General features: G+C 42.7%; 2 protein-coding genes across 2 annotated transcripts in view; one reads left to right on the forward strand and one right to left on the reverse strand.

Moving 5' to 3' along the window:
• The first annotated feature begins 731 nt into the window (after positions 1 to 731).
• LOC118430514 (TELO2-interacting protein 1 homolog) overlaps positions 732 to 24,401 on the forward strand; it is a 33,045-nt gene continuing 9,375 nt past the window's right edge. The window contains exons 1-14 of the mRNA XM_035841427.1: positions 732 to 1,101; positions 3,331 to 3,470; positions 4,674 to 4,749; positions 6,231 to 6,379; positions 6,835 to 6,965; positions 7,413 to 7,583; positions 10,900 to 11,000; positions 17,290 to 17,492; positions 18,235 to 18,417; positions 18,913 to 19,077; positions 20,195 to 20,308; positions 20,576 to 20,630; positions 21,659 to 21,991; positions 22,350 to 22,550. Of these exons, the coding sequence (XP_035697320.1) occupies positions 911 to 1,101; positions 3,331 to 3,470; positions 4,674 to 4,749; positions 6,231 to 6,379; positions 6,835 to 6,965; positions 7,413 to 7,583; positions 10,900 to 11,000; positions 17,290 to 17,492; positions 18,235 to 18,417; positions 18,913 to 19,077; positions 20,195 to 20,308; positions 20,576 to 20,630; positions 21,659 to 21,991; positions 22,350 to 22,550 (2,213 nt within the window). The 5' untranslated portion in view covers positions 732 to 910. The remainder of the gene's footprint in view (positions 1,102 to 3,330; positions 3,471 to 4,673; positions 4,750 to 6,230; positions 6,380 to 6,834; positions 6,966 to 7,412; positions 7,584 to 10,899; positions 11,001 to 17,289; positions 17,493 to 18,234; positions 18,418 to 18,912; positions 19,078 to 20,194; positions 20,309 to 20,575; positions 20,631 to 21,658; positions 21,992 to 22,349; positions 22,551 to 24,401) is intronic.
• On the reverse strand, positions 12,435 to 14,765 carry LOC118430512. The gene has a single exon (XM_035841425.1). The coding sequence runs from the start codon at positions 14,421 to 14,423 to the stop codon at positions 12,537 to 12,539; it is 1,887 nt and encodes a 628-aa protein (XP_035697318.1). The 5' UTR covers positions 14,424 to 14,765; the 3' UTR covers positions 12,435 to 12,536.

The raw sequence follows: 24,401 nt of genomic DNA on the forward strand, positions 1-24,401 counted from the left end.
TTCTGTCGTAGTAAACGGCCGAAAAAAGCACCATGCCGGAACTGTTAGTACTCATTGATGGAATTTCCTTTGTAACAAGCCTAAACCAAGTTGTAGAGGTTTTCTTGCTGTTCGCAAATGTTTGTAGACTGTGCTCATTTGAGCCTGGACCACTAAAGAAACCACATTGGTGAAACCGGTCTGTGTGACAGACTGAATAAAAGTTGTAAACGGGAATTATATGGCTCCGGCTGTCTTACTAAGGGGTGACTGTAGTGAGAAAGATGTGAGATACGTATATAACGTTATGTATGTATATAACGTTATATACATACACATACACATACACACACACACACACACACATATATATACACACACACACATATATATATATATATATATATATATATATATATATATATGTGTGTGTGTGTGTGTGTATGTGTGTGTGTGTGTGTGTGTGTGTGTGTGTGTGTGTGTGTGTGTGTGTGTGTGCGTATATATAAGGAATGCTACGAAAATATAACAGAGAGTGCAGATCACAGAATAATTATGTTTGTTACCACTTGTGTTGCCAACACCAATGACGTTATAAGCTGTCAAATTTTTCCATCGTGATTTTCTACGCAATCTATGTAGCATATAGCGAAAAATAAGACAAAAGCTGGCCAATCCGAAAATGTCGCAACTTCATCTCCCAACATCTGCTTGGTTTTGCTTCCGAAGCAGGTTTTAAATTTTCGCGCCATTTTTTGTTACGCTGACCTCTGACCCGAGCAAGATGGCGTCGTGTGGACAAAAAGAAGCACGTTGTCCACTTTCGTCTGCGACTTTTGCATTTTCCCGTTCTTTTTGACAGTTTCCAGTCTTCTTACGGCTCAAAGTAACTCTTGATAAAGCCAAGTAAAGCTAACGCCTCAGGAAAAGTATGACGGAGTCAACGAAGGAAGCGTTTCGCCGTCTTAGACCGTGTTGTGTTCAACTGACGAAACAGCAGACGGTGCAGAACGTCTCGGAGTTGAGGAAACTTCTTGAAGAAACCGCGGAGGAGGATGTTCAGCAGCTGCAGGAGTACGCGCTGTTTCCTCTCAGGATCGTCCTCAAACAGAAACAGCGACTGTGAGTTTGTCTTGGTTTATGTGCGTGTGTTACGTGCGTGTGTGCGTGTGTTACGTGCGTGTGTGTGTGTGTGAGTGTGTGTGTATGTAACGTTACATGTATGTGAGTGTGTGCGTGTGTGAGTGTGTGTGTATGTATGTGTGTGTCTGTGTGTGTGTCTGTGTGTGTGTGTGAGTGTGTGTGTGTGTGTGTGCGTGTGTGAGTGTGTGTGTGTGTGCGTGTGTGTGTGTGTGTATGTATGTGAGTGTGTGTCTGTGTGTGTGTGTCTGTGTGTGTGTACAGTGTGTGTGTGTGTGTGTGAGTGTGTGTGTGTGTGTGTGTGTGTGTGCGCGCGCGCGCGCGTGTGTGTGTATGTGTTATTAGCATGAAAGTTCATCTGTGTTGGTAAATGACATTGTGGAAAAACTAAACTTTACTTAACCAACACTAAGATTAATTGGGACTTACCCCAAATTTTCAGCCGACTCCGTCAGCCTTGTTCACGGAATGGACCCGTCTGCTGTAACTTCCGGACGTGACGTCAGGGACAAACGACTGCAGCAGAGGGTCGTAGATGCCAGATAACCTGTGACAACCTGGGACATTAAGTTCACTTTTGAACAACAGCAGAACAACTCCTTAGCTTTTTTGGACACTCTTACAGTTATAAAAGAGGACGGCTCGCTGCAGATCAGAATTTACAGAAAGAAAACCCACACTGATCAGTACTTGAACTTTTCTTCAAACTAGGGGTCATTCGCACCCTGTTCCATCGGGCAGAGACCATTATCACTGATCCCCAGGACAAAGAGGAGGAGAAGGATCACGTGATCCAGTCCCTAAAACGGTGTGGTTACCCCGATTGGGCCATCGAAAAGGCCACTACACCTAAGCCACCCCAGTCAGTACAAACTACGAAAACCACCTCTTCCAAACCTAACAAGGGGTTAGTGGTCTTGCCGTATTCTAAGGGTATTTCTGAAGCACTACGTAGGACCTTCGGGAAATATGGAATAAAGACCTGCTTCAAACCGACCCAGACTCTAAGAAAATTACTTGTATCACCGAAAGACAAAACACCTAGGGAGAGCAAATGTAGAGTAGTCTACCATATACGTTGCCAAGGTAATACAAACAAAGGTCAGTGCAAGGAATCGTATATCGGAGAAACAGAGCGCGCATTAAAAACGAGATTCCTGGAACACCAGCGACCAAGTTCTGTGGGCTCGGAAGTGTCCAAACATATACACATTGAGTCGCCAGGACACTCAGTTTCTCTTGAAAAAGTCAAAATCCTTGACTCAGAGCCGGAGTTCTTTGCAAGAGGAATAAAGGAGGCTGTGTACATTCGTGCCCACTGTCCATCACTAAACAGAGACGGGGGGCGACACAGGTTATCTGGCATCTACGACCCTCTGCTGCAGTCGTTTGTCCCTGACGTCACGTCCGGAAGTTACAGCAGACGGGTCCATTCCGTGAACAAGGCTGACGGAGTCGGCTGAAAATTTGGGGTAAGTCCCAATTAATCTTAGTGTTGGTTAAGTAAAGTTTAGTTTTTCCACGTGTGTGTATGTGTGTTAGTGTGTGTGTGTCTGTGTGTGTGTGCGTGCGTGTATGAGTGTGTGTGCGTGTCCGTGTGTGTGTGTGTGTTTGTGCATGTGCTTGTGCGTGCGTGTGCGTGTACATGTGTGTGTGTGTGTGATAATTTGCGCAGTGTGTGTTTACGTATGAGTGTGTGCATGTGTTTGTATGCATGGATTTCTGAATTAAAAAAAGCTAGCTAAAAAGTAAGATAATTATAAGTCTTAGCATACAAAGTTTAACAAACCCAGACACAAGAGACTGACCCAGGCTGTATGTGCTGGAGTGCATGACCCATGTATTTCAGCACACCCACGTTCAGACCATAACCCACTATGTACTTCCACTGTTGTTTCCAGACACAAGAGACTAACCCAGGCTGTGCTGGAGTGCATGACCCACGTGTTCCAGCACACCCACGTTCAAACTATAACACACTGTGGCCTTCCACTGTTGTTCCAGACATGAGAGGCTAACCCAGGCTGTGCTTGAGTGCATCACCCACGTGTTCCAGCACACCCACGTTCAAACTATAACACACTGTGGCCTTCCACTGTTGTTCCAGACATGAGAGGCTAACCCAGGCTGTGCTGGAGTGCATGACCCACGTGTTCCAACACACCCACGTTCAGATTATAACCCACTATGTACTTCCACTGTTGTTTCCAGGCATGAGAGACTAACCCAGGCTGTGCTGGAGTGCATGACCCACGTGTTTCAGCACACCCAGGTTCACCACTGGGACATGTTAGAGGACACCTTCACCCAGCTCTGCGTCCTTCTCAGTTCACCCAGCAACAATGGACAAGGTATGGATGTTCATCCAAGGTCATGGCACCTAATCTCCAAGCAGATGTTGGGGAGAGGATTGTAATGTTCTACAAAAAATGAGGACTGTTCAACCTATTTGACAACAACTCAACCCTAACATTTGCTTCAAAATTGAATAATCTCAGAGCTATTTAGGAAACAGTATAGCATCCTTGTAACAGCACAAAGTTCCCCTTTCAGGGTTCTCCCCAGAGGGTGGAATAAGGGAGGCCCTCCACTATACTCTCATCCAGCGCCACTATACTATTTTTCAAATTTAGTGTGTTTCTTCCCTATTTTCTTTGTTAGTTTTGCTAAAATTAATGACAATTCACAGATGTTTGTGCCAAGTGGCATCACTTTTACAGTCTGCAAAAACTTGTGAATGAGCAATGATCAAAACAATAGTCATTTTGCCACTTCACAACAAAGGAATCACAACAATATATTATACTTGTAGTATTTGAAACCCTCTGTCATTGCAAAATGAACCCATTTTCATGAAAGCGCAGCGCGTTGGTGCGGGTTATTTTTGCCAGCCCCTCCACTATACTAAAAAATTCTGGGGAGAACCCTGCCTTTTCATCCCTGTGCATGTTAGTGTTTTGGGTTCTTTTATGTGCAGATTTTTGATATGCCTAAAATTGAGGATAATGCCTAAAGCCTGCTGGCTGTATGTAAGCTATCCAATGGATGATGTGACTCTTTCCAGTCATGTCCAAACCTTTGAAATTATCCAGCACTGACATCTTGCAGGGTTCTAGCCAGGATTTTATTTTAGCGTAGTGGGAATGACATGGTAGCGAAGGGACTAATCAGGAGATTGGTGTGAAAGGGGGGTCTTGGTCCTTCCACAGTGAGATTTGAAGATGTAGAGTTAAAAGTTAGGATTTTGGGGTCAGTATTGAGTGGCATATCATCATTTTTCATTGTTCAGACATTGATTAGTCATTGTTGAACAAGCAAATGACTGCAAAGCACCACTACACTAGTTAAGAATTAGCATAGTGGCCCTTATTTTAGCGTAGGGGTCACAAATTTTAGCGTAGTGGCCCACTACGCTAAAATGCACTAGCTAGAACCCTGTCTTGAAGCTTGATGCAACTTACAAATTTATCTTTATCAGTGTGTAATGTGATGTCTCTGTTATGTTATGTGTTAATGACATGTGCAAACTTCATGCTCTTTCCGTACGTACCCAGTTGCTGATCTGAGCGAGGAAGTGAAGCTGGCCGTCGTCACAACATTGAAGAGTCTTCTATTGGCTGCAGACTCCAGGTCAGTAGGTCACAGTCATGGGTGAATACATGTGGACATCCATAGAATACAAATGCAAATCGTATGGGCTTGTTTGTGTTGTTAACCATGATTGTTTTTTGACAGACATGTGAGGGCTGAACTTGGGTGCCAAATATTAGCACCGAATGGCAGCTGCTCCAGACCCTTGCAATTTAGCCCCTCTTATTATTAGCTGATTGCAATTCAGCCACTGGCTGCATAGAGTGACTACTGTAAATGCAGAAATGTTCGCGGTGGTTTAATGTTCGTGGTTTTTGCAGTGGCATCTTCACCACGAACTTAAAACCACCGTGATCATTTATCCATGGCAGTAAGAGACTACAGAGCATGGTGCTACCGCGAAATTAAAACCACCGTGAAAAGTCATTTTTCCTGCTACCGCAAAATTAAATCCCCACAAACTTAAAAACTTAAATGCATTTACAGTACACTCGTTCTCATTGAAATGTCGAAAATGGCCTTTTTTTGGTCGAAAAATAAATCGGCTTTATTTTCAGTGAAAACTACCTGGTTGTTTAGGAAAATTCCTCTTTTAACCATAGCCAAAAAATGGCAACTTATTATTTTCGGTCCCATTGGTAATACATTACAGGGCAGGTAACAAACGTTACCGGTAACGTTTGTTACAACAGTAGACTTTACCCTGTTTTCTTCTAAAGGACTTACCTTATTGACGACATCATTTAGGTATACGTGGATGTCCCAAGGGACATTTGAAAAGTGGATACCTTGTTTACACCAAGTTAAATAGAAAGCTTAGACAGTATTGAACAATGGTAACGTTTGTTATAGTCATTTCTGTACATTTCAACATTCTGTTAAGCAAGGTGGGATACAAATAACAGTCAACAACCCTTTCTTGTTTCTTTAGGAAGCCAGAAAAACTGTGCAGCGTCACAAAAACGGTCATTTCTAGTCTTATACGTGGATAATAAAACCGTGGCAACCATCGTACTCGTGGTGGTAACGTTTGTTACAGAATCTGGCGACAGGCATAAACCACCTCACACAGCCTCCAAGATCAGTGACAGGAGCGATCTGACGTGATCGGGCAGAGGGCCTTGGTAGCTGGTTTCACCTGCCGAACAATTATTCTGGGAACTGAATTGTTACATTTTTGGCTACTATTTGAATTCTTCGTTTCTTCTCAGGCGACAGCCATTTTTTAGGGTGTGAAATCCGATCCGTGGCTATAATAACCGTCTAAGCCATCAACCAATACGAATGTTGTTGTGCATCTTTTGTAAAACATTACAGGGGTTATGGAAAAATGAAGGAACCAGTGATGTTGTCTATAATTTTCTCCATATCAAGCCGTAAAGTCAGGCGACAGCATTTCGACATTTAAATGAGAACGAGCCAGTATTGTCTGCTTGCCCAACAGAAATAAGGCGGTGAAATTTGCCATCTTAGAATTTATTTTTTACATTATCTTATGCAATATTCTTTTCTCACACCAGCCTCCTGGTGAGCCTGTACTCGGTAAAATACCTGCCTCTGATTGGCCACGCTGTGTCCGTTCTGCTGGCCCTCGCAGAGCAGGAGGGTGCCAGGAAACTGCGGTTGGAGACCATGGAATGCCTGATGGTTCTAGCAGGCTGTCACTCTGGTGAGAGCCCATGTAAACGAACTGGCCAAGTTAACGATGATACAATGTATGTCAGTTGTCAGATATTGAAGAAAGAAGAATTATTCTGAGCTTGGAGATCAGCAATAATCTGAGGGAAAATTTATACACTCATAAACATAATCAGTTTCAGGGTGTGAATATAGCCGGATGCAAATTTTCCTCCTGGTCGTTCCACTCATCTTAATCATGCTTACGTTTGGGCTCATGTACGGTGTGTTTATATAGTGTCTACCTTCAAGACCCCAGATCAAATTGGCATATAGGAAAATTTAAAAAGATGTATTGCATGGATGGATGGATGGATGAATGTGCGATTGAGTGAGTGAATGAATGTAGAATGAACAAATATTGTACACGTGTCTTACAGATGTCTGTTTGCTGGAAGAAGAGAATGGTTGGATCCATTATTCTCTTGTGTTTTAACTTTCATGTAGGTTGTGAACACCTCACCCCCAGTCTGGAGAGGCAGATAGCCGACAGCTTTGCTTCCTTCCTACCTGGGATTACGATGACCCTCTGTAGGGTCATCATGGGAGATGCCAAACAGGGACATGCTGTCACTGTGGTAAGTCTGAAGTGAGAAACTTTCTCTCTGAGCATATGTTTTTTTATAATTTGCAACAAATGGTGAGTTAGTCTTCTTGTGGTGAGAAGTGTTGTTTCTTAAAGTTTGTAGCCGCAATTCAGTCTATTCTTATTGAAAACTTAAAATGTACCATAGGGAAACTGTGAAGAGTTGTACTAACTTGTAGTTTAATCTTTATTGGAACAGAATAAGTTACCATACAACCCAGAAGATGCACTATTTGAAAACTGTGCCTATTTTTTTGTATTTTGGTCTCCTTGTAGATGTATAGGTCATGTAGAGATTACCAGTCTTCAAACATCATTGACTTCCGCATACATAATACACTGTGCACTGACATAGACGAGCTTTTATGTTTGATTAAAACATTATACTGTCTCTTCTCTATCTAAACTTATTTTGAAAATGTCTTCTATTAAACCACAGTGTGCAACAGAAGCATGGTCCAGCATTGTTACCATGGTGATGAGTGACAGCTCAGTGGGCGACAGCCAATCACAACAAAGCATGGAGTCATGTGACGTCAGTGAGAGGCTGAGGTCACTACAGGTCAGAAGAACGGAGGACTGGTGCAATAGTACTGCAGACAAACTCAAGGTATTTTTTAAAATCATTCCTTTTATTATTTTTTATAATTGTGGTTTTACTAACATTGTCTAATACCAGATCAGGCAAGAACAAGAAGTCTGTTATGCCTTCAAATATCAGAGTCAACAACCAAAGATGGAGTACGACATTGTACATTGTTTCTTCAAGACTGTTGCACACTAAAAGTGTTACAACATGAAGTTAGAATGAAAGAATGAACCACACAATCATAAGTCACAGATTGCGGATAAAGTTTTTAGGCCTTATCATCATCATGGTGGCCTTCAGTGAGTAGTATGTACCTTTCCAGTAACGCCAGAGAACACCCGTCCCTGTGCCATAACCATGGTAGTCCTCTGGCTGGTAGTAGGCTGCGTTGAGGGCAGAGTGAGCACATCTGACATACCACCAGCCTCCTGAAAACTTCTGAGCACAGTGACCACTACTCCACACATCATTGTCCCTATCCCTAGCACTGAATTTCATACCATTATGGACAGCCAAAGAGTCCCCAGCATCCCCACTGTACCCCCCAATATTGAGTGTATAATCTGTACTCTCATCACCAATGCTGAAGGTACCATATTTAGCATGGACTAAGTTACCTTCCCAGTCTCCTAACTCCACATATAGCTCATAGCTATTCTGGGATGTTAAGTTGTGTATCTTATCCAGTCCAAGCCAGTGTTCCCCCTCGACCCTCCCAAACCCATCTTTATAATCTGCCCATTTTCTGTCAAAGTTGAGTCTCCCTTCGAACCTCCTCTGTATGACAGTCCAGCCCCCACCATCTGTAGTCATGTCACAGAACACGTCAAAGTGGTCGGTGTTAGACTCAGGTTTGACAGGGAAGACTCCATCCTGTACTGTGTTGGTCCAGTAGAGTAGAGGGTAGAGCACTGAGCAGTCAGCAAAGTTCGCAGCGCCAGGGGGAGGGTTGTTCTTCATGGCTGCTACATCCACGTCGTGTTTCAAATGTTCATCTGTAAATACATTCAATACTTGAGACTACATCTATATATCAATTGCATCTTTGCTGCATTTGACTTTGATGATTTGCTTCACCCCAACTTTGCCTAAATGTGAACAAGAAAGCTTTGGAAAAAAGCTGGCCAGGCATATTTTGAAAAAAAAAGAAGCCTGGATGTTAACAAAATCACATGAAAACAGAGTGGTTAGATATCAAGCAAAGTCTTGAATTGGTCTATTTTCTGTCAAAAGTCAAATTATCATGGGATTTGTTGAACAGGAAAAAACACTTTGTTAGAACTAGAAGCGTGGTTCAAACCCACAAAATCACAGACTGCAACCTGGACGCAGCGCCTGAACGGGCATCCTGACTTGATAACATAATAATTATGTAAAAAACATTATCTACCACCCCCCCCCCACCCCCCCAACTTTTCCCTAATTAATGTTAACGTGCATGATTCTGCTGTGTAGGGTAAGACCACCACATTTTTTCAAACATGGTAAATTCAAGAAGCATTCCGGTAGGTTATGCACATTTCACTATAGATAAATTATCAAGGTGGTGAAGACAATCTTGCGGAAGCCTCAATAAGCTAAATGATGGTTTTAGATGTGGCATTGCTATTGTTCTTCAGGTAAAGCTATTATGTTAAGGTTACTGGTATATATTATTGTGTACAAAATAGTGTAAATACCTTGAGCATCCTGTGTTTGAGGAATCTCAGCAGAATAGGTGCCCCCACCAGCCACCAGCAAGATGGCAGTCACCAGGCTGAAGGTCTGAGTCTGTAAGGATATACATGTACAGTACCAAATGGTTAGAATTCAGGGTTATTTCATCAACTCCAGGACTAAGGCATTCTCTATGTAGTCATTTCCTTTATATTAAGTTAGCACAAGATTACATTTGTAGCTACTCAAACAAGGCCAGAGCCAGAGATCTAGAAGGGTCAAAGTAACTAAAAATTGTACATGATTTTTAACAAAGAATATCTTACAATGTAAATGTCTTTTTCCTGCCTTGCTTCCCCCTGCATGATGAACAGTCATGGGACTTACCTAGGCTTTTGAGAAATTTGTGTTGTCCATCTTGTACCAAATGAAGCTGACCACAGTGTTTGGGCAAGAATGTCAGTCTTAGCAAGGCCAAAATGCACCACCAAGATTGTTTGCCCCCTTTTAGATGTATCTTTAAATATTCAATTGTATACGTATGAATTGAATGTAGTTTTGGGCATAAGTGTTTCTTGAAACAAGACTTAGCAACCAGCAAAACTTTTTCATTCCCCTGTATCGTACTTCCTAAGTCTCTTTCATGGATCTGGATTCATGTACTAGTAAGGAAATAGAGTAAGGGCTTACCTTAACCATGGTGGCAAATCTGTGATTTCTCCACACCAGAGTGAGTTCTTGTTTCTTCTGAAGAGAGAAGTCAAACCTCCGGCTTTTTGTACCGTTTCTCCCGTCTTATCAGCTGGGAATATCTGCTGATGATGTAATACTGGTAATGGGTGTTAAAAACCTAGTTGTGCAAAACATGTTTGGAAGTTTGTAGATTTTTAGTTCTTGAAGCTTTTACATTGTTTTACTCTCTGCTAAATTGTGTCCATCAGAATATGTCTGTCTCCATGTGGGTAAGTTCCCTGCTTTGATCAGTGAGGAATGTTAACAGCAGCGGTGACTGTGAGGTCTTTTTGTGTGCATTTTTTATCTCATCTGTACAAGGCATGAAAATGTCATCAAGGCACTTTTGGTAAAAACTCAACATTATACTAAGTACTGTAAAATAATATTATGCACAAACTGTATACCCTAAAATAATCCAAATCAGCATTGCTGCCTGGTGTTTCCTAGCTTTGTTGCAATTTCAATAAAATATGCACTTACTTGCATGCAGACGTTTCTATAAACCAATACAATGTACCTTCATGTTTTGAAATGTAAAGACTATTTCCAAACCAACATCCTAGAATATCTCTACCAGTAACTCAGAACACCTTCAAATATTACTGTAACAGCAACATTGGGCCACAGTATCTTAATTATATAGATGACATATGCACATGCACCAAATTTCATTCAGATTTTATGAAATGTGCAATAGGCGTTGTCAATATGTACTTTGCCAAGTCATAAACTTTGAAATAAGAAAATAAGAAAAACATTTTGGATTTGTGGCCATATTGACATACCTGCGTTGTCATTACTTATAATTATGTAAAAATCATTGTACCTACCTTCGTGTCAGTATATATTATTGCAGATTAGATCTCACAAAAGTCCTTGTACTTGATAAGATTTGTCTGCAAAGGTCTTCTAATGGAAATCTCACCTGCCCTTTGTGCCCCCGCAGGTGTTGGTGCAGAGAATCGCAGGAGCGGTGAGTCACCCCAACTGGAGGGTCCGGCTCGCCCTGGTGGAGTTCGCACACAGGCTTCTCTCCAGGTGCAATAAGTGAGTCTGCTTTTCTGAAGTTAAGTCTAGTTGAAATTCTTCTTAGTCACTGGTCTGACTACCGGTAGTCAGACCAGTGACACATCTGCCCATGAAAAAATACACTCATGGAAAATCTCGCAGGCCCACATTGGGCAAGGACAGGATACATTTGTAGAACGTGCACTTGCTATAGTCAACACTTTGACTTGCCCCAAGCAAGTCTGGCCAATGGACTTGTTTTGTGTACATGCAGAAGATTTCTGGTGTAGTACACAGCACAAAAATCGCAGTTACTCAAGAAACTGGATATGATTTTAGAAACTCTTAATGTGTTTGGTGGTGGTAACTTCTTCAAGTTATTGTCTCCCCTGTAGAACCGTTCAGAGCTTCATATCAAAGACACTTGTGTCAGAATTGAATGTAACAAAGAAGGTGGTTGAATTGCTGAGATGCTGGTCACAATGAGAAGCAATTACGGTTGGTGGAGTGATGAAAGAAGACCTGTGATTTTTTGAGTGGGTGTTGATTTTCACTTGAGCCAGAAAGATGCAACAACAATGCCCCAGTGATGAACTGAGTGTGTATTGTTATGATTGCAGGGCTCAAAATACTTTTTTCTGTCTACCTGCACTGGTGCAGGTAGCTTTTGAAATAACCTGCACCAGAGAAATTTTACCTGCACCATTAAAAAATAATCAAAAAGTAGATAAAACAACCCACACTTTGTACACATATTTACTACCTTCTTTACAAACAAAATAGGTATACCGGTATTTACGGATTTTATTATGAAAAATCACACTGGAAGCTGTTCATTTGACATCTTTATTATTTATTGCATCTCTTTTTTGCAGAATGACAATCAGTACAGACTGTACAGCAAAGAAAAATCCACTTTACAATAATACATGGTGCATAACCTGGTGCAGGTTAGGTGCAGGTAGACATCAGAAATACCTGCACAGCAAAAAAATCACCTGCACTAACGTGCATATACAGGTAGTATTTCGAGCCCTGCATTGGCAACTGTATCAGCCAAACTGTTGGAAGTATGCAATTGATGATAACAATTACAATGTATAACGTTACTTTACTGCTTTCCTTTATTATAGTGTTCATCAGATGTAATGTCCTTTCAAATACATGTATCTACATGTCCATGCATAATCTTACATATAAGCTTGTGATCACATTTATTTTCAGAAGGTTTTTATACATTTTACATTTTGTACTTTCTACAGTCACAATTCATGTCTCCATTCTGTTTGATTCATTTACATTACAGTGCTCATTAGCCATTTCAAAACATAAGTCTGTACAGTCTTTGATACAATTATTACATTCGCAGTAAAAAGCATTATTATAATAGTTTAACCAAGGAGGTTAAAAAAAAACACAGAAGTGTTTTTTATAACCTTCTTGGTTTAACATTTTTATTGCAGCAGTGATATTCAGACATGTACTTGCCATTCTTGTCCACTATGGAGCAGCTTCAGCATCTCATTTCAATGGTTTGTTCATTTGTTAGGTTGGAAAATTCTTACAAAGTTCGTGTCATTCATTTTCCCCTAGAGGGAGATTTCTACTCTGCTCCTGGTGGGAAGGTCTTGCTGGCCATGCCAGCCTGTGGTTGTCTTGGATCGCACAGCCTCGGTTTTCTGAAGCAGAATGCTCTCCTGCAGAACATGTGTCTTGTATGTTTTCTTGTGCCTGGATCACACAGCCTCGGTTTTCTGAAGCAGAATGCTCTCCTGCAGAACATGTGTCTTGTATGTTTTCTACCTGGTCTCCTTGCAGATCTGGGGCGTTTCCTTGTCCAGGCAGTTCTTCCTGCTGCATCATACGGTTTTCAAGTCTTCGAATCAGTGTGACAAATACCCGATAAATACCCCTCAATTTTCGCCAGATCGCTTTTCTCAAATCCGGCGTGCGGATGAGCGTCGCTACGGGGTTGATTGCAGAGTTCAAACACGTGGCTGCATACACTGAAGACTGATTACTGGGACACATGTCTGGCCACGTCACGCATAGTACAACAAGCACAGCAGCCAACAGCCAGCAAGCAAAGGAGACCACCACGTGGATCATGACAGTCCTTGCCTTGTGTACATTTTTTCGGAACTTTTGGAGCGCCTTGTCTTGTGCAACGTTGTTTTGCTGGGTACCACCCTCTCTGTTTTGGTCAGAAGTTGCCTGTTCAAGCCTTCTCTTTTCTCTTTTCCTGATAGCTATGAACAGACTGATGTTCGTGAACAGCATGTTACAGCACAGCAGAAACAGAATAGACACGCAGATGACGACGAAAGCAACGGGGCAATTTGCAATGCAGTTTCCATTTGTCAAGGTCCCCATTTGAAGACAGTTCCAACCCATACTGGGTGAAAAGACAAGCAAAGAATAGCCAATCCATGAGCCAGCCAGGACTAAACCAGCCAAACGTTTTGTGTTGCCGTTTTTGTTGTGGTTGCGATAGAATACAGGATACATCAGACCAACATAGCTGTTCACCGACAGAACAGATAGAGCTGATGCAGACATAATCTGAGAAAACGTCATTAAGCTAACAAAGTTCAGTATGAATAGATATAGATTTCTACTGTATCCTACATACCCTGCAGTGCGATACAGGAGCCCGATTCCTGCCAAAACGTCCGACATGGCAAGATTTGCATAGTAGAAGTAGAGAGGTGTGCGGAGCTCCTGAGTGCCAATGATTCCCCAGAGCACAGCCGCATTACCTATGATGATGAGAAGCCCTGTTAGCCAAAAGATGAGGTCGCCGCCTGTTCCCAGCCTCACAATATCCTCGTACAGGGAGCACACTTCGTCGACTTGCGCGACGGATAGAGTCTTGTTCCGAGAGAACCACTGGTAGCAGGATACTAAGGTTTGGAACTCGGGGGCAGGTGTTCCCGCTGTGGGCAGCCACGGCTCGGAGATGTTGTTGAACATGCCGGAGCTGGTTCTGGTCATCCGCAGCCTCTGGGACCAACTGAAGCACAGAATCCCTGCAACTGAAGCACAGAATCCCTGCAACTGAAGCACAGAATCCCTGCAACTGAAGCACAGAATCCCTGCAACTGAAGCACAGAATCCCTGCAACTGAAGCACAGGATCCCTGCAACCGAAGCACAGAATCCCTACAACTGAAGCACAGAATCCCTGCAACTGAAGCACAGAATCCCTGCAACTGAAGCACAGAATCCCTGCAACTGAAGCACAGAATCCCTGCAACTGAAGCACAGAATCCCTGCAACTGAAGCACAGAATCCCTGCAGCTGAAGCACAGAATCTCTGCAACTGAAGCACAGAATCCCTGCAGATTTTAGGAACTGCTCTTGATGTTGCAATGGAGCTCAGGTTGTCTGAGGACTTGGGGATGACTGTACATGACTTGTGTGCGTAGTATCTGTGGGCGTCTGCTTGTTGTTGGATGTCCATCGCATTGCGACGATGATGACGTCAAGGTGTTGGGCGTCTGCACAACAATTACAAAAGACGTGACCAAGGGAAGGGTGTAGCCGTCGGCAGGGATGTGAATAGACCCATTCAGCTGTCCATCAAAAGGAACAGTCGAGCTAATGAGCCAATGAGGTGGGCAGGGCAATGCCAATAGTCTAATTATTCTATTGTGAGAAACTGGGAACTGCCACTGATTGAAATGAAAGCATAATGGACTTATAATTGCATGACTTTTATGTTCTTAACAAAGGTTGCACGTATGTATGATCTGCTAGCTTATAGGCAACATGAATTGGGGGGAACAATTCTCTACCACTGGTATTTATATTAGGGCCACACCAATTTTTTTTGTTGCTTCTCGGATTTATCTGTCCATTTTTTTTTCATCATCAAAAAAAATGTCCAGAGAAAAAATAATACAGGTTTTGCCATCACAAAACTGTAAATAATGCCATTCACAGCCACATACTACACACATTTGTGTGTACTATGTGTACTAGTGGGACCGCGTAGCACAGTGGTATTGTGTTCGCCTCGTGACCGAGAGGTTGCGGGATCGAATCCGCCTGCCGTGCTGCCGATCTTGTGCCCTTGGGAAAGGCACTTTACACGACTTTCCTCACTTTACTCAAGTGAAAATGAGTTGTCCCTCGGATAGGACGTTAAATGGAGGTCCCGTGTCTGGGGAGAGCCATACCCCAGGCACGTTAAAGAACCCGCCACATGTGTGATGGTGCGGTGTGAGCGGTTCAAAACCTACAGTACCTTGGCCGCACCTGGGGCAATTACTGTCGTACTGAGGTGGCGCCGAATGGCAGCTCACTCAAGACCCTTGCGATTTAGCCCCGCCTATCGTAAGCTCCTCGCAATTCAGCCCCTGGCTGCAAAGAGTGAGTAGTCGGCCCACCCAATAACATTTCAGTCTTTGAATAATGTTTTTATTCAGAACACGCACACACACACTCACTCACTCACATTAGGAACAAATTAATTAAGGGATTCACTATATATAAAACGTGTTATTAAACTCCTCAGCCTGTTGTTTTTGTGTGTTATTCAAGCGGTATATCTTCACCCCAGACCTTTAAAAAACTTCTTTTTTTTTTTCAACCTGCCGGCCCAAGTTTCTTTTGGAAAAAATCTGAGAAGCAACAAATAGATTTGGCGTGGCCAGTAGAGATCAATTGAAAGCAGTAACGGGGCTGCTGATTTGATGCATTGAACTTTTTGCCACATATATTCAGAATCACAAGATGTAGCAATTAGGGTTGGGGAGGGAGGGAAACTTGCAACATATTGTACAATGGTGCTTGTTACCATTAACGGCCATTCTGGTCATATCAAGCACACATTCATCAAAACAGTACAGCAATGAGTACCTTCCAAATATCTATCCAACAATCAATAATCATTGTTAATCTTTGGGAAAGTGATGTTTTCAGCTTAGATTTACGTCTGCTGATTCAGAAAAATACTTTAAAGGGGCATTCCACTCCAGAAGGGAGTCTTGTTTTCCAATAGATAATGTGTCAATGAATACATAATCAGCCGAATTTTGTGGAATTCACCTTGGGATGACTTACGTGATGTGTGCAATAATGACACTCACTAAACACATGCAGACCCTACCCATGCATTCCCTATACGCATAGACACTGTGTTTATCGTACGTATTTTCGGAATAAATGAGGTACGCTAAGCACACCGAGAAGGCAAATTGCTCATAAGATATCAAAGAATGCAAGAACAAGAAGAGATTTCTTAGCGAACCTGAAATTAGTTTTGTAACCTTACCTAAAAGTTTTGCATTGTATTCAGCCATAGGATTAATTCAATTAGAGGGTACTTGGGGAGTTTAGTAGAAGACTGGGTACTTTATCGTATAATGTGAAGTAGTATGCAGTTATCACTTCCTAAAATTAATATCTATCGGAAAATAACACTCCCGTGTGGAGTGGAATGCCCCTTTAACTTGCATTCACTTTCACTTATTTCCTCCTTTAGGCTCATTTTTTAATTATTAACAATGAACCTGTAAATATTTTGGTTGTCTTCTATTCAGGGTTGTAGCCAGCACCCGTCTTTCCGTCCTTTGACGGAATTTTGCAGCTGAGGACGGGAAAAGAATTGCCCATTCCGTCCTCTGTGACAGACAAAAATCAATGTGTAAAGATATAAAAAACCTGAAACCCTTGTACAATTCTCACCAAAACAGATGCCATTGAACAGCTTAGTCTACCAGCAAAATTTACACTTCAAACTGCAGAAAGTAGCCTTTCAGAAGGTCTAGATTAACAAATTTTCAGGGACCCCGTACCCCCTAGAAACGTTGTGTGGCGTCTCGCGCTTTCGACGCTTGATAGGATTTCCATTAAAAATCGATGATTTCAGGCTGGCTACAACCCTGCTTCTATGTCACAACAAGGAAAGGACTAGCTGGCCTGAAGTTCAGATGTGCTAAACTGGTTCAAGATCACTTTCCATTTTCCCCCTGTAATGACCAGTGATCTGTGGTAGATTAGCTGACCTGTTCATTGGGCTGAAATGGCTTGAGATCAGTTTCACTTTTCCCCCTGTAGGACCTATGAGCACTGCATCTCCCCCTCCTATAAGTTATGTAACACACTGTTGATAACTTTAAAATTTACTTTTCCCCCTGTAGGTTGTTGGTCACTTTCACTTTTCCCCCTGCAGGACCCTGCAGTGCTGCACGGCCCCCCTGCTGCAGCTGCTGGTGAGTCAGGTGGGGGATGACTACCCCCAGGTGGCAGACAGGTGTACCCAGGTGCTCACCAGGTACACAGACGAACACCTGCTAACAGCACTTTCACTTTTCCCCCTGCAGGACCCTGCAGTGCTGCACGGCCCCCCTTCTGCAGCTGCTGGTGAGTCAGGTGGGGGACGACTACCCCCAGGTGTCCGACAGGTGTACCCAGGTGCTAACCAGGTACGCAGACAAACACCTGGGCTCCCGGCCGCTGGTGGAACTACTGGAGGAGAACCTCCATTCTCTGGCGACGTCCCTACCCAGGCTGATGAGGGCAGCAGGTGAGAATGGTTTGTTGTTACTCTGTGAGGCACCTGCAAATGTGGTATTGTTTTTGTCTGTGTTTGCAGTTATAACTCAAGATTCTTTCGATAGATTTGTCTGCATTTTGGCATGTCGGTAGTTAGTGAATTACGTACGTCATACGCTGGAATTGTGTCTGAGAACCACGTGATTAACACCCGCAAGAACTCACAAGAGCACGGCAAAACCTCCATTCTCTGGCGACGTCCCTACCCAGGCTGAAGAGGGCCGCAGGTGAGGATGGTTTGGTGTTACTCTGTGAAGGAATTCAGTGATCTCCAACAGAGGTATTGTTGTTGTCTGTGTTTGCAGCTATAAGTCAAGATTCTTTGGATAGATTTATCTGAATTTTGGCATGTCGGTAATTACTGAATTCCCAATGATGCACTGCGATTTTGGGCACCATGGTTGTATGTTTTGTGTTGGTTTGAGAGCTTAGAGCTACCAGCCAAAACCTCCATTCTCTGGCGCATCGCTGCCCAGGCATTATTTGCTGTTGATTTTTTATTTTATTTATTTGGCTGTAACAAATACAGCCAGGGCTACCCAACTAGCCAGAGGCTATTATCAGGGCTAGCCCTAAGACTATAGTAACTGGAAAATGTGCTGTCAAGAAAATAATTTGGTTACATGACGTAAGTTTTTCGAACTAGGTTATATAGACAACGCAAGATACGGATAACTTAAGATATGGAGGCTGACTGTACGTTTACCTTTTAGACGATGAGAAGAAGCTGTCGACCTTGACCCTGACCCAGGGTTACCTGAAGCTGCTGGGGTCGAGGGTCGCGACCCTGCTGAACTCTGCACCTCACCTGAGGAGACTCTCCATGGCCCTGCTGCAGGTGTTAGAGATGGACATCACTGATGTCAAAATAGTGGGGGAAAGAACTCCTGGAGGGGGTGGGTACTTTTTTATCTGTTTGCAAAAAAGACAAGCTAAAGCCAGTCCCATAGCATTTATAAGGCCATGGGTTGTTACCCACTGTGTCTAGGGCACACCGCCTTTTGCCTCCCCAACCGTTGTCAGTTGTAGGCCAATCTGTAATCATTAAATTGATTTGTATTTGTTTAAATTTTTCATGTACGAATGTCACTACAATACAAGGCGTCAAAGTCACTTTACACTTATAAGGGTTTCTTAAAACAATCAAAGATGAAAACTGTGATGTATAGTTAATTTCAGATCTTGTAATGTAATCATGAATATGAGCTGAGGTCAATTAATAAAAAGGGGCCTGCTGGCTGATTCAATAGATAGAGAATTAGTCAAACAAACTTTGGTCATGACTTATTAACATCTAAAGTATTCAGATATATGAGTTACGATAATTCCAGTTTAGTAGGTTTTCCATCACTGTATGTTGTTCAGCTCTGTTGTCTCCATTCCTTTCTCAGGCCTGCCTGCCTTGTCTGTGAGTAAGACAATGTCCCCAGTCCCGTTGGAGAGTCCCCCCGCCGGTCAGTACGTCCCGTCCAGCAGGACTAAACGGTTCAGACACTTCCGGGACGCTCGAGTCTACGATCTGCTCAGACAGATCTGCCAGCTGCTGGGGTATTATGGTAAGGTCATTATTTTTAACTAAGAAATACAGTAGAAGCCATTTAATTGCACAGCCCATTTGCCAGTGTATTTCGTTGGATTCCGTGGGAAAATGTGTGGTAATCCATTGTGCAAGTATTAGCTTCTACTACATTTGTATTACTTTAACATGTCTTTGTCCAGTTCTTATGTCAAGTAAGAGAAAAGACAGTAAAAGTTTTACAGAGTATAAAACATAACAATTCAAATTGATTGAAGCCTATCCGAGTTTCAGAATTAAAGCCAGAAATGGTAATTGGTAAATAAAAAGATCATATATGTTGACATGATGCCATTAGAATATGTTTAATTGATTTTCCAAAATTTAATCTATGTCTATGACATGTATGAGTTCCATCTGAGCGGGCTTTCCGACATGGATTGATTTCGAACTGTCAGCTCTGATGTATGGACCGGACCATCACTACGAGTTTGATATTATGATTGTAAAGCATTTAGTGTAAACAGTTATTTTGTATCAATTTATCTATCTATTTTTCCCGTGACCTCTCCCCTCAACTGGACCTCTAGATCTGGGAAGAGTGGCTCAGGCCGACAGGGCAACTTCCAGTATAAATAAAGGTCATTGATTGATTGATTGATGAGTTTCTCTGTCCAAATCATGATGGCGCATTTACTTGCAATGGTTCTTTCTTTGATGTGTTCTATGTGTCGGCACAGGTGACCTGACTCTGCTTGTGGACCACTTCCTAGACCTGTACCAGCTATCATTTCTACACAGGAAACTACTAACCATGCCTCCATGTTGTGTGTGTGTACAACAGGGGACCTGTCTCTGCTTGTAGACCACTTCCTACACCTGTACCGGCAGTCAGCTCTCCACAGGAAACTACTAAACCTCCATGTTGTGTGTGTGTGTGTACAGGTGACTTGACTCTGCTTGTGGACCACTTCCAGGACCTGTACCAGCAGTCATCTCTCCACAGGAAACTACTAAACATGCCTCCATGTTGTGTGTGTGTGTGTACAGGTGACTTGACTCTGCTTGTGGACCACTTCCTAGACCTGTACCAGCAGTCATCTCTCCACAGGAAACTACTAAACATGCCTCCATGTTGTGTGTGTGTACATGCACAGGGGACCTGTCTCTGCTTGTGGACCACTTCCAGGACCTGTACCAGCAGTCAGCTCTACACAGAAAACAGGCCGTCCTCATCCTCAACCAGATTCTGCTGGGATCCACTGGAACAGGTCAGTCCAAACTTACTTACATCATGATTATTTTGTATCTTTTGAAGGTATTTTTTTTGTCAGTTGAGATTCACTCCATTTGTTGACTGTCGTCTTTTCAAGATGTCAACCCAGAGACCACATTGCAATGTTTGATCAACAGGAAGAACTCCTACTCTTTTTGATAAGTGTAGTTTGGGATCTTTGACGTGCTCAAGGTTGCAGTAATTAAAGAAAGCCAAATCCTTCCCAAGACAAAATTATATTATTCTGAATCCTTTGTTGCAGAGCTTCCAGACGTAGCAGCCAGGCCACCCAGTGAAGAGACAGCAGACATTATATGGTATTTTTCACACATTCACATGAATGTTTTTTTTATTTCTTATAAGTATGGACCTGTTGTAAAGGATTGTATTCATTATTTTGGATGGTATCATAAAGCCGGTGTCCCCATGCATAAGGCGTCAAACCTCCGCACGTTAAACAGCCCAACACACTTTTTGAGAAGAGTTACTAGCCTAAGGGGTGACCTGGAGAGCTTGGTTTATTACACTAACAGCTTGAGAAAGAAGAGATTATGTATGAAAAGTATATGTTTTATCAGTAAAAAAACCTCAACATTTGCCCAAGTGCATACTTGTCTTACCTTTGTCTCCTATTGGACAACTAAAATTGTCTTTATCTCCTTTGCATATCAATTCATATAGTTAGGATATAAGGCCTGATCTCCAACAAGATCTCTCTGACGAAAGATAATGGATGTTATTTGAAACGCCTGACTGTTTCCAAAATCATATCCAGTTGCTTGTCAATGAGCTATTTTGCATATTTTATTACCTCTAATCTTTATCAACTTTGAAGGAAACATCTGTTCAGTTGAATGATGCACTATTTTAATCATGTAGTCCCCGCGGAAGTAAAGAGAACGTAAGCAATCCGATTAAAAACAGGTGAAACCTGACAGGTGATAATTAGGGATGCCTCGTATGTATTTAAACGAGAAGAACACGCATACACGAGGCAGATACGAACGTTCGGAACAAGGGCGACGGAAGAGTGGGGGATAGCAGCAAAGAAGCCAGAAGGGGAAAGGGGGTTGGGGGATCGGAAGGGGTGTGGTAAACCGCCTACAGGTGAGCGATTTAAAAGGCCCACCCGCCCGCCCTTATTTGCATAGTAGATCAAACTGGAAGTCCAAGACTCCGTCAGTGCAGAAACGTCCCACTTACACCCAATATCATTCCCCATACCTAACATGTGAGATGTCTTCTGTACTGTAGCGGAGGACTACATGATTGAGATACAGTTACATTAACTCTTCACAATTTTGTCAATGTATTTAATCTATTTCTATTTTTGTTTGTTTCACAGTTCGTTACTGGAGGAATACGTCTCTCCAAAGAATTGGCATCTCCCAACTTCCAGCCAATCAGAATACATAGACATTTCTAACACTCCTCCTGATTGGTCGAGTGGGACTACCTTGCCACTGAAGAACAGTTCTGATTGGCTGATTCCAATAACATCTCCAAGGCCACATCAGATCTCCTTAAAGACACTGAACAGCAACATTCTCCTTATATGCCTACAACTGGAAGGAATTGCTGTTTTCTCTAAGGTGCTCGGGGAGAACTTTAAGCTGCTCCTTATCCAGAGTCTTTACCCTGTTCTGGAGAAACTTGGAGACGAGTCTGCTGTGATCAGGTGGGTTCAGCATGATTCGAAAATGGATGGATGGATGGATGGATGGATGGATGGATGGATGGATGGATGGAGGGAGGGATGGAGGGATGGATGGATGGAGGATGGAGGATGGATGGATGGATGGATGGATGGATGGATGAAAAAATTAATTAACGAATTGTACAACAATTGTGTGACAAATGACAACAAGCATATTCTTTTGTTTGGGTTCACCAGCTTTTCAAAAATGAATGAGTGAACAGTCTATTCTACTCCCTTTTTTCAATAAAAATGAGGGAGATTCAATCTGTCCAATCGCTACTATTAGAATAGTGACCAGTGCTGTATACACTCAGAAATTCTGTGCTGTACGTTACAGTGATACCGCCCACTCCACCCTTGTGTCCATGTGTGAGAGCTGTGGGTACAGCTCGGTCGCTCAGCTGATCGCCGAGAACGCAGACTACCTGGTCAACGACATCTCCCTCAGCCTCCGACACTATAGCCTCCACCCCCGGGCTCCGCATGTGCTGAGAGTCATGCTGGACAACAGTGACAAAGATATCCTTCCTCTGGGTAGGTCGTTAGTAACATACTAATTACCTGTAATTAGTAGTATAATTGATATGTCCAGTAGTATCCTCCGACACTACAGTCTCCACCCCCGAGCTCCACACGTGCTGAGAGTCATGCTGGACAACAGTGACAAAGATATCCTTCCTCTGGGTAGGTTGTTAGTATCATACTAATTACCTGTAATTAGTAGTATAATTAATATGTAGTATCCAGTAGTATCCTCCGACACTATAGCCTCCACCCCCGGGCTCTGCATGTGCTGAGAGTCATGCTGCAGAACAGCGACAAAGATATCCTTCCTCTGGGTAGGTCGTTAGTATACTAATTACTGTAATTAGTATTATAATTATGTAGTATCCAGTAGTATCCTCCGACACTACAACCTCTACCCCCGGGCTCCACATGTGCTGAGAGTCATGCTGGACAACAGTGATAAAGATATCCTTCCCCTGGGTAGGTCGTTAGTATCATACTAATTACCTGCAATTAGTAAGTAATTACCAGTAATTAGTAGAGTATAATTATGTACTATTCAATAACGGTTTTTATCCTCCAGCATCATGGTCAGAGTCATGCTGGACAACAGTGACAAAGATATCCTTCCGCTGGGTAGGTCGTTAGTATCATACTAAGTACCTGTAATTAGTATGAATTACCAGTAATTAGTAGTATAATTACTAGTATCCAGTAGTATCCCCCAACACTACAGCCTCCACCCCCGGGCTCCACATGTGCTGAGAGTCATGCTGGACAACAGCGACAAAGATATCCTTCCTCTGGGTAGGTCGTTAGTATACTAATTACTGTAATTAGTATTATAATTAATATGTAGTATCCAGTAGTATCCTCAGGCACTACAGTATCCACCCCCGGGCTCCACACGTGCTGAGAGTCATGCTGGACAACAGTGACAAAGATATCCTTCCTCTGGGTAGGTCGTTAGTATACTAATTACTGTAATTAGTATTATAATTAATATGTAGTATCCAGTAGTATCCTCAGGCACTACAGTATCCACCCCCGGGCTCTGCATGTGCTGAGAGTCATGCTGCAGAACAGCGACAAAGATATCCTTCCTCTGGGTAGGTCGTTAGTATACTAATTACTGTAATTAGTATTATAATTAATATGTAGTATCCAGTAGTATCCTCAGGCACTACAGTATCCACCCCCGGGCTCCACATGTGCTGAGAGTCATGCTGCAGAACAGCGACAAAGATATCCTTCCTCTGGGTAGGTCGTTAGTATACTAATTACTGTAATTAGTATTATAATTATGTAGTATCCAGTAGTATCCTCCGACACTACAACCTCTACCCCCGGGCTCACATGTGCTGAGAGTCATGCTGGACAACAGTGATAAAGATATCCTTCCCCTGGGTAGGTCGTTAGTATCATACTAATTACCTGCAATTAGTAAGTAATTACCAGTAATTAGTAGAGTATAATTATGTACTATTCAATAACGGTTTTTATCCTCCAGCATCATGGTCAGAGTCATGCTGGACAACAGTGACAAAGATATCCTTCCGCTGGGTAGGTCGTTAGTATCATACTAAGTACCTGTAATTAGTATGAATTACCAGTAATTAGTAGTATAATTACTAGTATCCAGTAGTATCCCCCAACACTACAGCCTCCACCCCCGGGCTCCACATGTGCTGAGAGTCATGCTGGACAACAGCGACAAAGATATCCTTCCTCTGGGTAGGTCGTTAGTATACTAATTACTGTAATTAGTATTATAATTAATATGTAGTATCCAGTAGTATCCTCAGGCACTACAGTATCCACCCCCGGGCTCCACACGTGCTGAGAGTCATGCTGGACAACAGTGACAAAGATATCCTTCCTC

This window comes from Branchiostoma floridae, chromosome 14 (genome assembly GCF_000003815.2).
Source record: "Branchiostoma floridae strain S238N-H82 chromosome 14, Bfl_VNyyK, whole genome shotgun sequence".
NCBI lineage: Eukaryota > Metazoa > Chordata > Leptocardii > Amphioxiformes > Branchiostomatidae > Branchiostoma > Branchiostoma floridae.